General features: G+C 45.8%; 2 protein-coding genes across 6 annotated transcripts in view; one reads left to right on the plus strand and one right to left on the minus strand.

The window, feature by feature from the left end:
• LOC128889022 (acetylcholine receptor subunit alpha-like) overlaps positions 1-12448 on the minus strand; it is a 74135-nt gene extending 61687 nt beyond the window's left edge. For all 4 annotated transcript variants that reach the window (XM_054146310.1, XM_054146309.1, XM_054146308.1 and 1 more), the window contains exon 1: positions 11875-12448. The gene's annotated coding sequence lies outside the window, so the exon portion shown is untranslated. The remainder of the gene's footprint in view (positions 1-11874) is intronic.
• Positions 11900-15818, plus strand: LOC128889043 (uncharacterized). 2 transcript variants are annotated; one of them, XM_054146345.1, is made up of 4 exons: positions 13300-14679; positions 14813-14905; positions 15104-15275; positions 15527-15818. In XM_054146345.1, the coding sequence occupies exons 1-4, from the start codon at positions 14507-14509 to the stop codon at positions 15782-15784; spliced, it is 696 nt and encodes a 231-aa protein (XP_054002320.1). In that variant the 5' UTR covers positions 13300-14506; the 3' UTR covers positions 15785-15818. The 2 variants fall into 2 exon arrangements, 1 of the variants encoding a protein (XP_054002320.1); XR_008460356.1 differs by lacking the exons at positions 13300-14679; positions 15527-15818 and adding an exon at positions 11900-12041 and having other exon boundaries at positions 15104-15139.
• The last annotated feature ends 30 nt before the right edge of the window (positions 15819-15848 follow it).

Below are 15848 nucleotides of genomic sequence, written 5' to 3' on the forward strand. Positions count from 1 at the left end.
TCTTTTCTTGCGACACTTGTGAGTACGTTTCACGTATTAATTTGAGAAATAGAAGTATAAATTTTCGAACTTTTAGGGACGACCCAATAGAAGTGAATCAAGTCAAGTAATCGGTTACGTATGTTTTCGGTCTCCATGCATGAGACATGCTGCATTCATTGCACGATCTTCATTCATACGCCAGCAAATCTCACCATTTCTGGAGCACCAGTTCGTATCGAGAGAAAATAAGAAAATTACTATCATAGATTCAACGAATCGCGAGAAGAAAGTACGAGTTACCCTCCCCGAAGAAAGTTTCATTTTTTTTCCGGTCGTCTGGACCGTCTCCGCGCGGGACCCAGCTCATTATAAAATATCGCCGGGACGAGGAGAGGAAAGCCACCGAAAAGAAATTGTACCGTAATTTAATTAAACTGTTGCAACTCGTCCCGAGTTTCACTCCGTCGACACGCGAACTCGGAATTCACAATGTAACCACACGCGAGTCCGGCCCAGAGCAATTATTCCCGTCGGTCCACTTCTCCGAAACTTGCGAGTTCTTTGAAAACGAAGACAAAAGTCGCGCAAAAACGAAGCAAAACAAGAGGGAACCGAGACGAACGGAAACAGAAGAACGAAGAAAAGGAAGAACGAGAAAAGAAAGAACGTTCCCTTTAACCTTTTCGGCATCTAATTTTTCACTCTCGAGCAGACTAAAACATTCCGTTCGCCTTTCTACCGACTATTATATTTTTTTATTTAGCTGATATCAACCATAAGGATAATAATAAAACACTCATTCGTACCGCATCCGACAACCTTAGACATCTTTGGAAATCAAGCGTTTTATAACGCGTTCGACCGTCCTAACCGTACGCGTAACTAACCAAAGTTAACACTTTATTTTTCGTAAATATACCGTGTTCTTTTATTTTTCTTTATTCGGCGTGGCTGGCGGGTAACGGGACGAAACGAGTCATATATATTTAGATAAAAATATAGTATTCCACGCCGAGGCACAGCTGGTACTTAATAAAATCCCACCGCATCTTCCACGAGACAGAAGATTCCAAATCGAACCGAATCACATCTCTATTTTTATTAAAAATCAAGTTTAAACACAGAGGTATAGCTCCAAGTTTTATTCGATTCCTCGCGTCCATTACAATTTTAGTTATAGGTATCCTTCTCGATGTATACAAACTTGTATACAAACTTGTATACAAGCTCGTAAGTCTCCGACGAACAAGTTCTATCCAGAAAATTAAAATTCTTCAACGAACATTAACCTAATAGATTTCGAGGAAATTGCGTCTCCGCGTAGCGTAAAAGTACCTGGCACGAACCGCCGGACGCGTCTGTTTAAATCCACCGGGCCGAACAACGCGAGGCGTCGTTTCATATTTATCGTACACGTTCCCCGCCAACAAGGATCAAAAGGATCCGACCAAGATTCCTTGAACGTTACCCTTTGTCGTACTTGCCGAAAAAAAGAACTGAATTCTCAACAAATTTCCGAATAAAGCGACGAAAAGTTTCAAAGCTAATATACGCGGGTACGGTTCGATGCCCGGGCCGCGGAGTTTTATTATGCGTCGTGCGCGCGGAATCAAGACGAGTTTCCCCGTACGAACCGCCACGAATTCCTTTTATAATACCTTCACGAGCGACGTTGAACGGTTAATTTCCCAGGGATACGGCCGCGACGTTCTCCGCGAGGGCGAAATTTCTTTAAGAAAGTTTACAACGTTGCGAAACTTTCGAGTAAAAGAGTCATCGGAACCGAACCTAATTGGAAAAACGTTCGATCGTGGAAAGAGCTGGAGTCGAGTAGCACGAAATAGAACGTAACGTAATCGAACGAATAAAATAACGAACACGTTCGTGGTTATTCGTTAAACTGGCGACTAATTTAGGAGAACGGAAGTAAGAGACGAGAATCGCGCGTGCGGTCGATGATTTCGGAGAAACCGGAAAGCGTGTAGGAGCGGCGTTCACACTCGCGTTCCACGGTTGCCTCGACGCTTTTACGCGAGGTCTGTGTATTCGGAACACTTGTAGCAGATAAACTGCAGACAAGAGTTGACAAGAGAGACAAGAGGGTTACGGCAGACTTTCTCCCAAAAGCTTTAGAGCCTCCGTAATGCCTCTCGCGTGAGTGAGCTTTGAGGTATCCATTGTGACTTGCTAAATTTCTTCTTGGCTGCAGTTTGCTCGGGACTAAATTATCCGGGCTAATGGCGAAATTAACCAACGTCGTCTTGAAGGCGCATTCGACGAGCGAGCGACAGGGCAAAAAGCGTCTTTAAAAGTGTAGAGCTTCCTCTTTCGAGGAACACGCGTTACTTACGTGTCTCAAGCTGGCTGACCTGTTTCCTACGCTACCTACAGAGATACTGGCACAAATTTCCTGGCCTATTTTTTATCTTTGCATTCGAGACTGCAACCCCCTTACTGATCCTTGCGTAGAGTGCTATCGCTGAATCGCTGATGTAACAGTTAAAAGCAAAAAGCTAGTAAAGGTAACTCCGTAACTTTGTAACTTTGTAACTTTGTAACTTGGTTAGCTTGTTACGATACTTCACGGGAACTCTTTCAAGGGAAAAAATTCGCGAACCTCCCAGGGGCACGGGTTGGTATCAACATCGGCCACGGGGATTCTTACGATATCGTCTTCCTCCGCTATCCGGTTAATCGCGAAATCGATCGTCTACGGTTAAAATAACAACAGCTTCTTTGCCATCCGCTCGTCTATTTTCGAGATAACAGTCGTTCCGTTGGCTGTTCTCACTCGAGTTTCCAATCGTCTTGAATTCAATTACCTAAAACTTTGTCCTCGGTCTCGGCTAGCATTCAACTATTATTCCAAGCCACTCGACACACTCGCGTCCGCGTACGTATCGCGACGTTTAACAAAACAACGTAATTCGGAGCCCCATAATGCGATAGAATCGAGACGAAAAACGACGGCGAGAAGAAACTGCGTTTCGCAAGGGACCCGATGATCTCTGAAGCGCAATCGAGATAGTTCAAATCGGGATACAGGTTAATCGAGTAAAAAATGCCGGATAAAGAACCGTGCAAGACGACGGAGAGGAGGATGGAGGCTCGTCCGGCGAGGAAAGAGCAACTTTATTACGCCCTTGCGTCGCTTTATGCAATTACGAGTCGTTGTCGGGCCATCGTGAAAACACGTCGTTCATCTTGTCGTGCTCGTGCATACCTCCTCCTCTCCCTCCTCCCGTCGATGCTCGTGTAATCCAAGTCGCTTCACAAGTAGTCGCAAGTACACGTTTTAGTGAGGGTGAAAATACATTTTTTTCCCAGCTCGCGAGGATATCGAGACGCGCGCCAATTACTTTCCCAAAGACACTAACCTTCAAAGGTATTCAAAGATACGAGGCGCGACATCGAACTATTCGGAACGAAAAGTTAGAATTACTCGGCTGTCTTTCGTTTAGCGCGTCTCGGTCGCGATTTCGCTTTCGGTTTTTTCGTTTACGTTGTAGCGAAAGCGTTTCGTTCGGATTAATTAGCTGGCCAGAGGAGAAAATGGGAAATCGAAAAGAGGATTGTACACGCCGGCGAGATAACGACAACCGAGAGAGGACGAAACGAGTATTACTTCTCGTTGTAAATTTCCCTGTTTAATTATCCATCGCGACGAGAAGAGCGTTCGTTTGTTTACCAGGACACGACGGAACGTTAATATTCGCGGCGTCGTTCTACACGATTCCCTTCGGCGCGTAGGAAAATCGCTGACGGACGATGCTCTTACCGTTCGCGACGAATCGACACGCGCGCACCGAGCGTTATATATAATTTCGTCTGAGAAATTCATCCAGAGGCTCGATACGTCGATCGATTCGCAGAGCAAACGGTTGAACGAACGATCCGAATCCATCTCGAGTAATTCCTTCGACGCTGCGCGACCGCCGATCGCTCCTCTGTTCTTTATTACGCGAAAATTGTCGATATCCGCGGCACAACAATATCACGTCGTTGCTCGCCTTTTACCGGCGAAACGCGAACCAGCGAAAACAAAACGGAATGCGTGGCGGACAAATGATAAACCACGAGAGATCGAATCGCGAAAGCAGGGTCAGCTTTACGTGGAAGCGAACGATGCACCGCTTCGACGCTTTTTGCTAGGGACGCTTAAAACAGCGATTTTTCTTGGACGTGGAGATATACATATCGATTCCGTAACATATCAACCATCTTGATCTATGATCTTTCGAATCAACGAATTCGTGATTCGTAACGAGAACAGTTAGGCCGATCGCAGCACACGGGCGCAACCGATCAGTTTCAAACCACTCTGAAACTACGTAGTCGCATGCGACCGTGGATCCAGGTAAAACAGAGAGCGCAAACAGTTTGCAACGCTAATTTCAAATCGGTTGCGCCCGTGTGCGTTGGGCCTTACCGTGTAATAAACGTCGAGCGATAAATAAAGAAAATCGGGACCCGAACGTTCTATTCGGTGTTTACATTTGGCTCGAGTCAATGGGGTAGTCATCTTGCATTTATCCAGTCAATCCCGTAATTTCGAAGATGGCCTCGGTATTATTTCATTTCCCGTTCCTAATTCAACAGGGAAGCTCGTTAATGCACCTGGAAACGCGCGATTCCCAAGACGCGTTAGTCCTCGTAAACGTGTATTTAAGGCCTTGCGCGAACCTACCGTCGAAACCGCGGATGCCAAGGGCGACCTAACGGCCGGAAACACCATCTGTTGCGAGCAAATCTCCCTGTACACGGTATAATGTCTCGCGTCTCCCGCCAGGAATCAGCAATTACTAGTTATTCGCAATTTCATACCTTTTACAATCAAATCTTACAGAGCTTTTAACGCGACAATTAATTCGAAGAAATAATTTGACTCGGATGTCCTCTAGGCACGTTAACGCAACCCCCGAATCCGACCAGAACTGCAACACGAATGCCTCTCTCTCGAGGATGCGGTGTGCAGCGACCACATAGTCGCACGTCTCGCACGATATCTCATCGGATGGATGTTTCAGGGGATTTCCAACGCACGTGCGACAATTTTGCTGGTTAAGATTTCCGTTTGAATCGAGTACGCGTTAAGCATAAACTAGTACTTTTAGCGAAACTGAACAACTTTTAGCGTAAGTAAATATACAGGCTGTCCCGTATCCGGTGGTACAAGCGAGTAAGGGACGGTGAAATTGTGTTGTACGTTTTCGATTCAATTTTTCACGCAGGATCAACCCCTACTCGCTCGTACCACCAGTTACGGGACACCCCGTATATTCGTATCGATGGATCCTCCAAGTAGCTTGAATTCTTTTATCTCGGTTTACACCTCGAAACGATACGTTTCGCGGCGATGCTATAAATTGCATCCTCGTTCGAAATGAAATCTCCACTGACCGATAACGAGAGGGTATCGTAAGTTTGGTTCGAAGGAAAATTAACGGTTTCTCCGCGACGGAACACACACGTATCTCTGGCCGAGCCCGAGAAACGGGAGAGAAGCCGGAGAGTTTCATAGACACCGATATCGAGAAGGCTCTTCTAAAACGTTGATCGAGTTTCTATGAAATCGGAAGGACCTGAATGGGTATTATTATGGCATAAGGGGAGCGTGGTCCGTAACGACGGTAATTCCCGGCGGTCGATAAGCGATTGTGGCGACCTTAAAAGAACGAAGATAAGCAACACGTGAAAAATCTTTTCGGTGTTCACGTGGCATGCGACCCGTCGACTTTTATCGAAGTGAATCGAAGAAGCCTCGACGAGGACTTTCAGCTCTTATCACGTACCAGTCGAAGCGAAACGATCCGAGAGGAACGCTCCCTTCTGTCTTCCCCTTGGAATCCTATTTCTTCCCAAGTAAAATCTCGAATTACGACCAACTATAGCGGTAATCTCGAGAACGGAACGTTCTCGATCAACGGCGAGGTGATTAAAACCCTGTTAATCGAACCACGAAATATCATCGAAATTAAGGGGATGACATTCGGTACTTCGAAAATGTGGCATTGTTTTACAAATTTGTTTCAAATAACGTAGTGGATATTTCGTGACGATATACACGGCTTTCCACGTACAATTTTGTAGCGAAAAGAATTATTCGTCATTGGCAAATATCCAACGAAGGGTCCTGTAAGTTTCGTAAGGACTCGTTTTCTATTGAATTTTAAACAAATTCGTGAAGAAAAGCCGAATTTTCAGCGTCCTGAACAAGACTCCTTGACCCTTTCGACCCTAGCGAGACGTATCCAAATCGTTAGTGAAACTTATACAGGGTGTCCCAAAAGTCGGGGAGGAGCCGGAAATGGGGGATAGCTGAGACGATTCTGAACAACAATTTCCTTTGCAAAAATGTCGGACGGGGCTTCGTTAAGGAGATATTAAGAGAAAACCCCGACCAATCAGAGCGCGCGTAGACCGTTGGAGCGGCCGCGGTAGCGAAGGCTACGCGCGCTCCGATTGGTCGAGGTTTTCGCTTAATATCTCCTTAACGAAGCCTCATCCGACATTTTTGCAAAGGAAATTGTCGTTCAGAATCGTCTCAGCTACCCCCCATTTCCGGCTCCTCCCCGAGTTTTGGGACACCTTGTAGAAACATGTATGAAAAAAGTGAGCTCGAATAGGGTTAAGAAGAAAACGCTTCCTATAATCCGTAGAACAACGGAGAAAACAATTCGTTCGTTTTCCGCAACAAAAGGAAAGCGAATCCTCGAAACTAAAGAGGGCATGGGTGGCACAGGAAAGCGGCACGCAATTCCGGTTCCGATTTCACGGAGTTTCTGCTTCCGAATCCCGGAAATCGCGGCCTCGACGATACTTCCGGCCGTTCGCTCGCAGCGAATTCTTCGCTGCAGGCTCGCGTGAAGCCAGTTCCCTGGTTCCCTCCCCGTTTCGAGCCCCCTACGCTCTCGGAATAGTTAAGCAGGCTGTTAGCGCAATACGGAAATATATGCGGAGCTTTGCGGACGGGCAGCCCTGGGACGGAGACGGGTCCGCTGCGACACAACCGGGGTCAAAGAAAAACTTTAATTATCGCGTTTAAAACTCCGACGTCTGGGTGAAACGGGCCGACCGTCCCGGCTGGAAACTACTTCACCCTTTTATTTCGGAGTTCGGCTAATATCGGCCAACCAACGGGCACGGGGGCTGCTGCTCGACTTTTCATCTCTCCGAGCGAGTCGCCTCGCAAAAATGACACGCCAGTCCCACCTTAAGGCAACCCTTTGATATTTCGAGACTTTTGGCGGATACGAAATCCCAAAGAAACCGTATCGCTCGCGGCCATTTGTTACAGTACCTCGACTAATACGATAACCCTTTAGCTATTTCTTTTTATTTGAATTCTATTAGCTTCTCTTTCAGAAATTAATTGTATTAAACTAGGGTCGGGTAGAAATCAAAGGTCAAAGGAGAATTTACCCCGAAGTAAATGGTTTTCATTTCCTTTAACCCTTCGCGCTCGAGGCACTTTTCTATAGGATCGAGTCCGGTCCATTCTTATAATAAATTTCGGTGAAACCAAAAACTCGAAGAAAACTAACCAAGTTTCAACTAAAACTAAACTACGACGAAGAAAAGCATCTACGAACGTTCGTGACCCGATGGATTATTATTTAAGCGAATTTGAAATTGTACGTTCAGAAAATCACTTTTAAGTTACATATGTCGCCCTATAGGCGCCACCCCGAGCACAAAGGGTTACATACATCGCGCATCGAGGTAAAAGATGTTACCGAATTCATTCGGTATCGTAAAATGATAACGTTTGTGGATGATTTTCGGATAAATCTGATATTTCTACTTTTACGGGACGATGAAATAATTCAAGAATTCGAGCGTGCCGTAACTGTACAACGGTGATGTAAACAAACTCGCGTTTCGAATTTCGTAAACACGGGTTCAGGAGCTTCGAGAATTTCGGTTACGGTGGGCGCGGTGCAAGGACGATAATGTTTACGCGAAATTTGCAGGAAAAACATCGGTCGTTGTTCGGAGAAAGCGAGTATATATAACATTCCAGAATACTTTCGAAATGCCACGAGGAAAAGTATCGAGTTCAGAAGAACGAGCAAAAATAGAAGCAATTCGTGACGCGGGGTTATCACGGGCAATGACAACGAAACGTCCAAATTCTAACGAGAAAAAAGTAAGAGGAAAGTCGAATTCTATTTGGCGTTCTTTGGCCGAGGTTTTCCTCGAAAACTCCGCCATACTCGGCGATCGAATTTTCCCGACACGTTCGTGTACAATTGATTCGTGGTTGAATTTCATTAAAAACGGGTTTCCCCGAGCGGAAGTTACAGGGAAGGTAGCGCGCTAAAAGTCACGTAAAAATATCTAACCAATAATTTCTCGTCGTCTCGCAGGAACGGCCGGCATTAAAGGAGTTGATGGGCCAAAGAAGTTAATTGCGCGTGACACAAATTGTGTCTGCAAGAAAAAGAGATTAAAAGGCTTCCGTTAAATAGGTTGTCGCTGAAATAAAAAGCTGCACGAAACGGATAAAGGAACTGGGTTAGATTAGGTCGGTCGTAACGAGCGCCAAAACAATACCGGACCAGGTCGGACGGGGTCTTTGATTGTGCGTAGAAAATGCCGTCGTTCGTTGCTTTCATCGAGCAAATTTCTCCAACGACCAGACCAACGATCGAGTAAACGTTTGTTTCTCCAGTTTTCCTTTCACCCTCGCGTACCAGAAGAAACACACGGCGTTAACGCGTTGATCGGCAAGCCGATACTAATGAAAATATCCGCAAGGTAGACACTAATTTTCTCAGTCGGGCCATATTCACGAATTCTATTCAGCTTTCAAGATTAATCGATTTAGCTTCTTAATAAAAAGCTGCAAAAATAAATAGGTGGCGTGACAGCCAACCCGTTAAAACGATCATCGGAGGAATCGTGTAATCCTTAACCGTCTCGAGTAAATAATAACGCGAACGATAAAACAACAGCCCTCGTAACCGAACGAAATCGATGTCGCAGCATCGCTGAACGATAGTAAATAACGAGGAACGATACGGAGCCACTCGAGTCGGTAGTAATTCCGGCGATAAATTCAACAACGACGTTTAACCAATCATCGCGATCGTCGCCTAGAGAATCAGGATTACGCCGCGTGAGCAACGAGCCAATCGCGACACCGTCTATACCATCCGTGCGTGGTGATAATTAGGGAACTTAATGAGCGGACGTCGAAGGGTTGCTTTCCTGTATCCCATTCGCGAACACAATATTTAATCGTTCGCGCGAAATTTCAGGGTTCACGTTCGAAGCAATCGGCGAGATCGATGTCCGCGCGGCCTAAACGCTCGCCGAGATTTCGAGCAATTACGAAATTCCTCCAACAGAACTGGCTTCGGCGTGGCGTGCTCGCATTGCGACTATCGCGAGTGCAGTTTAAACCCCGGCACAGTTCAAAACGCTTTTCCTCCTATTAATGAATCGGGCTTGTCTCTTCGTTTCAGTCGTATTTACAGATTCGTTTCGAGAGAAATGAATCTTCTTGTTCGATTCGGTTTGCAAGAAGGTTCTTGCTTACAGGTAGCGGTTGTTATTCGTCATACGTTTAGACCTTGCCGTGGGAGAATAAACAAACTGAATAATTCACACGCCATATGTAGGAACGAGAAACAAAGGATGCGAGTTCGAGACGTAGAAGAAGCAATAAACGATACGAAGGAGTGGTTACAAACTAAAATAGTGTCTGAGAAAATAAGAAATTATGTAAATTCTTAACCTTACATCTTGCTCGCGATTTAATTGTACGTTGAATGTATTTTTCTGTTGAAAAATCGTTCAACACTGCACGAAAACATAAACGATCCTCGACGTAGAAGAAGCAATAAACGATACGAAGGAATGGTTACAAACTAAAATAGTGTCTGAGAAAATAAGAAATTATGTAAATTCTTAACCTTACATCTTGCTCGCGATTTAATTGTACGTTGAATGTATTATTCTGTTGAAAAATCGTTCAGCACTGCACGAAAACAAAACGATTTCGGTGATATACGGATAAACAGGAAAATGGTACAAGGCGAAAGAGCAATTTGAGCCGCGTAAAATAATCCTTTTAAGTCGGCCGTGCTACACGTTTAATAATGGTGCACTTAATACGCGACAACGGCCGTACCTGACGCGTATGTAAACTAACCACTCGGCCGCGAGCCTGTCGTTAATTAGAAACGCGGTAGAAAAAGGGAAATTTCCCGCGCAAAGGTCGCGCGATCGAACGAAACAACGAAGCAGAAAATGGTGTAAAAATCCGAGAAACTGAAACGTGTCTGATCGATTCGATCGCGTACAGTTAGCGTCGTTGTTTCGGTAAATCTCGCAAACGATATCTAATCGGTTCGATCGCACGGCGTTACTTCGTTGTCGGTAAATCTCTTCGAGGTACCGCCAGTTTCAGTCGCTGTATACGTGATTCATAGTTTGAATTTTCTCTGTAAAAAAAAAAATTGTAACGACAATCCATAGTTCAGGTCGAATCCAGGTTGCGATCGTTTCTGCGTTGCGATATTCCTGTAGAGAAATCTGTATGACTTTCACGGTCGATGCAGAATTTTTCGGAAAATAGAGTACACCTTAGGTGTACTAAGCTTCGGACAGCTTGTATATTTCTAGCAGCTCGAATAATTCCTTTTGAATAATTCGTTTGTTGGCGTACGATTGAAAAAGTGGAGCGCTCCAACTATTACTCAAACGTATCGAGTACTCGGGCAGCTTGAGAATAAAACAAGACTGTCCGGACGATTAATCACCGGTTAAATGGTACGTCCAACTCGATTACGGTGTACTCGGTTACGACGCAGGGGGTAATAAAATCGCGAAAAGAATAAGGGTAACGATTCCAAAAACATCGAGCCTCGTTATTTGTTACGCCGCGGAGGGTACTCGGCAATTAACGACCTAATTAATGTCGTTAATTAAGCTCGAGTATCGATGTCGCGCAACCGAGAAGTATAAACAGTGGGAGAAGAAGGAGGCGTGTATGCGCGGGCCGTAATCAGAATACGTCGGCTTTCTCGCAGAACTTTCGAACGTTCGTTCTTTTCGCGGTGTAAACACGAGGGCGTTCCGAAGATCCCGTAACTGGGTTAACCCTGATGGAATTCAGGACGCTGCGCGACCAAATACAGGCCCGCAAAACCGTCCAAGAAAACGCTCAACGGTTCGTATTTACCCGCGAAACCACCGACCACTAAACCAGTAACCACGATAGGAATATTTCCGCAATTTGGCTCTTTGTGCCCGTGCACGCTTTGAGATGTCTCCAGGGAATTGTTACTAATTGCTTAATTAGATAGATTCGCCCCCTCTCCTCCTCCACCCTCCCCCCACCCATCAGAAACTAATTAATCGTCCAATTACTCACGATCGAAGCTAAAGCGTACCTCGAAACTCTTTCGTCGCGTCAGAACTCCGAAATACGAACCATCGGACGCCGTTCGTATGTTTCACCGTTTCACGTACGAAACGGAAGGGCGGTTCGAAGATTCGTAACTAGGTTAATCTTGATAGGTATGGAATTCTCCGCGGGATTCCAAAAACAGCAGCAGCAGCATCCAGAACGCCGATAGATCGATAATCCGTCTGGTTCGCATCGAGCGAATCGTATTTCATCGTGATCGAGGAAACGAACGTGACGGAAGGAACGATCGCAGAGCCACGAACGACGATTTTACGCACGTTTCACGCGGCACTCCTATACCCCGGCGTTTCAAACGTTTCGCATTTTCGCGGCATAAACACGAGGGCGTTCCAAAGAGATCGCAACTAGGTTAACTCCGAGGAGTTGGCGACGATACGAACGGTCTACGGCGGAGTCGCGCGTACACGCGGAAAAAAAGTGAACGGTGGGAAAGAAAATGTTTGGTTACTCACCGTCGGGACAGCTGATCGGGACTGACGACGACGACGTCGGCGGCGTCGATGACGATGGCGGCGACGATAACAGGTTATAACCTTTGATTCCACCGTGATCGAGGATGCCTCCCGACAGGTCGACACATCGAGGTATCATACGCGACTCTGAGAAAGCTACGCGACAGGTAAGCTACGACGCGAACGATCTACACACGATGTATAGACTGCGACGATTACGGAAACAATACCACTCACTACACCGCGTTCTCCGCCAGCGCGCACAAACGAAACGACAGACGACCGACCGTACGATGACAACGACAACGACGACTCGCAAAGGGTAGAAAACGTTTCCCTGCTTCCACCACCGACACCGCCCTCGCGCCTCGCCACACTCGCGGCACCACTGCGCAGCCGCGACGCCGCCTTGAGTCTGCGCATGCGCGCGCCCTCCCCACCCCGCGGCCGCTGTTCAAGCTTTCCTCGTTCAAGCTTTCCTCGTTCGAGAGCGATACGAAATTCTCGTGCACAGCGAAACTTTTCGGAAGCGCATTAGATCCCGCGACCGATGTTTCCGACGTGTTTCTGTCACCTTTGTCAAACTAAAGCCTAAGCGTTCGTCAAACTTGGAGCTTAAGGCGGCTTCATTCCCGCGGCTTTAGTTTTCCAACAAACAACTAATTACAGTCGAATCGCACGATCCCGAAAACTGTTCATTTCCCGCGATTTTCTCTGACGAACTTTTCTTTTTGTAAATTTCGTTTTTCTTTCTTCTACGTCCCCTTCGTTTCTTTTTAAAATCATGTACGAATAGGTTATCAGCGAGAATTACCGAGTTATCGCAAATGAAAACTTTTTACGTATCCGTTGCCTTCGGGCGACCGCGGGAATGCAAATTAGGTGTAATTCGAAATTGGCGCGCACAGTTCGAATGTCGGCGACCGACCAAGATTACTTATTACTTTCATCAAAATCACTGTGCTCGTTGTACAGGGTGCGGCAGAAATAACTAACACGTTTTAAAAAACGATTGAAAAAAAAAATGTTACGTGACAACACCGGATACTTTTTATTTCTTAAATCTAGATATAAAAATAGTAGCTCGGCGGATTCAAGTCCATGTGACTTTTTTCTGTGGGGTTACCTCAAGGCCGAGGTTTTCAAACATCGTCCTTGGTCCTTGAATCAAAGGAGGCCAAGAGGAAATTGAAAGAATTTCCCCCCCCCACCCCCCCGAAATGCTAACGAGAATGACGGAAAACTTTCAAGAACGACTCCAAACGTGTATCGCCCGTAATGGCTACCGTTTCGACGACATAATTTTTAAAACATAAAGTAAAAAAACATAAAGTAAAAAAAAAAACTTGTTTATATCTAGATTTAAAAAATAAAATGTTTCCGGCGGTGTCTCGTGCCACTTTTTTCCAATCGTTTTTTTTTAAAATGTGCGAGTTACTTCTGCCGCACCCTGTACCAAGAAACAAAGATTCGTCGTTTCGTGGCTTCGAACAACGACTCTACCAGCGAACTGATTTTGAATCTCCTGCGACGAAACTCTCAGGTAATGCAGTTTCGATTAAAGCCCGTCAAGTACGAAAAAGTTTTTCAATCAGAACGGAACGTGCTCCGCGGGCCTTTCTTTCTTCGTTGACTGACTAGGAGGAAAGACAATTGGCGAGCGAAATGAAGAAAGAAAGTTGTCCAGTATCCGCAGGATATTCTTTCCGATGAATTCTTCGGCCAAGGTTCAACACGGGAGGGTTCCTATAACGTCGTCGGCTACTCGACAGTTCCTCCCACGACCGTCTATTGCAATTCTTCCTCGTTTCGGATACTTGAAACTTCCAACCGTGGGAAAAATAAAGTACCTGAAATTCTTAATAATAAGATGCCAACGATCGAGCCTAGCCGCGTATCGATGCGTCCTAGAAAACTTGAGAGGACCGTGCAAAGAGAAGAGTTCGCTGTAGAGAGGATACCAAAATCGCTAAATACTGCGAAATTCTTCGCCGCAACAAAAAGCAGAAATACAAACGGCCGCCACGCGTCCCGACGCTCGTTTCCACGGGCAACGTGCGCCAATGGATCAAACCGAATCACGTGTTTTAAACCTCTGCGAGCCACCTTTATCGAGCAACATTTAGTTCCGCCAAAGCACGCCGTATCATGATTAGTTTTCCAGACGCGTGCTAAAAGTTATAGTCGCAGAAACTTCAGTTATTTTTTTTTCAAACAATTCTGGGATCTTACGTTTATCGTGCTGTTTATATTTGCAAGATATTCCATCTAGATTCATTTTCTTCGACGCTCGACTTTCGCAATTCATTCATTTAGTCGTTCCAGTGTAAAGCATCGGCATCGATGGATGGCTGACGTGGACGATGAACGCGTTAAATGATTTAAATTTTTCATACGACTCATCGAAACTCTGGTGTCGAGAGTAAATGTTACATCTGAAAATATGTTCGCGCTATGTATAATATCAATTTGATTCGATTCTATCGCTCCGTAAGAGTTCAAATAAATCACGTCCGTTTTAATTACTTTTTCGCGTTACGATTTCTCACTCGTGCGATTCAATTTCAAAGGTTGAAACCGAAACGAAAGCCGCGAGGTGAACTGCGAAAGGGGTGAAAAACCTTCGCGCTGAATGGCGACACTCGCGACAAATGGTTCTTCACGGATGTCCCCCGCGGAACGGGTGGCAATTTTAGCAGCGCTCGAAGAGTACGCGAACGCGCTGGCCATTTACCACAGCACCCTGAAAAAACCAGCGGGACGCGATAACGATATCCCTGTTGACTGCGTTTATTCCGAGGCCGAGTACGTCGCACCGTGTGTCCGCGAGAAGTGTAATAATGTCGCGCGATACCGACCCGGGAGAAAAATAAAACATGTTAAAATATACGTTACCGAAGAGCAAGATGCTTGCCATACGTGTCTATGCATGTTGCAGTGACTTGGAAATATCGGACGTGCAACTCGGTCCCGATGACATCGCGGGAATCGAAAGAACGAAAGCTGCGTTCACGGAACTCTACGAAGACAGGTTGGAGGAACGACTCGAACGAATCGTCTCGGATTGTCGAGCGAGTTCTTTCTGGATAGAATTGTCGAAAGAACTTGTTCGTCGATCAAAATTTACTCCGAATGGCTCTTTCGAGATTTTTAATGAACCGCGTAGAAGATATTAGATTTCCCTTGAACATCCGCTCGAATTGACGTTGCTTCTTGTTCTTGCCGATAGCAAGGTCCTGGTCGAAAGCTTGATCGCGCACGAGAAAGAGGAGACATCCCTTCTCGCGGAAAGCGACAAGTTGGAAGAAGTCGGAGCACAGTTGGAGAAGATGTTCAACGACGAGAAGATCGCTATCGAAGAGAAGAAGAAGCGTGTACTGAACGAACTAGCCGAGGAACAGGTATCGTAGAACAGTGTCGGGGAAGAAATTGTAATCTTAGAAAATGTAACGCTACCGAAAGTTAACGTTGAAGCAATCGATTGCTGCTCGACTCTATCCTAGAAGAAAGGAAAGATCGGTTCTGTCGAACGAACCCGGGGTTCCTTCCTAGGACTGATCTTTTTCTTTCTCTCGTCCGGGAACGAGGTACTGGCGTGCGTGTTGGTAATTTTTAATTCGCGGAAATGGTAATTTCGCATTTAAAACAACAGAGAGACATAGAGAAACTGAAATTAATTGCGGACGCGGAGTTTGAATATGTTACCGCCTGGGAAACGGCCAGATACGAGCAGAACGTTCTGCGCGGTGAGATGGAAATAGAAAAGTTGGAAAGGATATTAAACGACTGGCGCGTTCGCGAAAAAAACGAGGAACGGGTCCACGACGAACTGACGAAATTTCTAACCCGGGAAACAGCGGTGAGTACGCGTAATAAATACGCGGTTTCCGCGAATGCAAATCCCCGATGAATGTTTTCAAATTCACAGTCGTTCGAGGAGAAATCCAAGGAATTGGAGGAACGATACGTTCGAG

This window comes from Hylaeus anthracinus, unplaced genomic scaffold (assembly GCF_026225885.1).
Source record: "Hylaeus anthracinus isolate JK02 unplaced genomic scaffold, UHH_iyHylAnth1.0_haploid 11994, whole genome shotgun sequence".
In the NCBI taxonomy this organism is placed as follows: Eukaryota; Metazoa; Arthropoda; class Insecta; order Hymenoptera; family Colletidae; genus Hylaeus; species Hylaeus anthracinus.

Coding starts and splice junctions, on each gene's coding strand:
- LOC128889043 (XM_054146345.1), top strand. CDS start 14,507: ATGGCGACACTCGCGACAAATGGTTCTTCACGGATGTCCCCCGCGGAA. Junction 14,680..14,812: donor TGCGTTTATTCCGAGGCCGA/GTACGTCGCACC, acceptor TGCATGTTGCAG/TGACTTGGAAATATCGGACG. Junction 14,906..15,103: donor ACGGAACTCTACGAAGACAG/GTTGGAGGAACG, acceptor TCTTGCCGATAG/CAAGGTCCTGGTCGAAAGCT.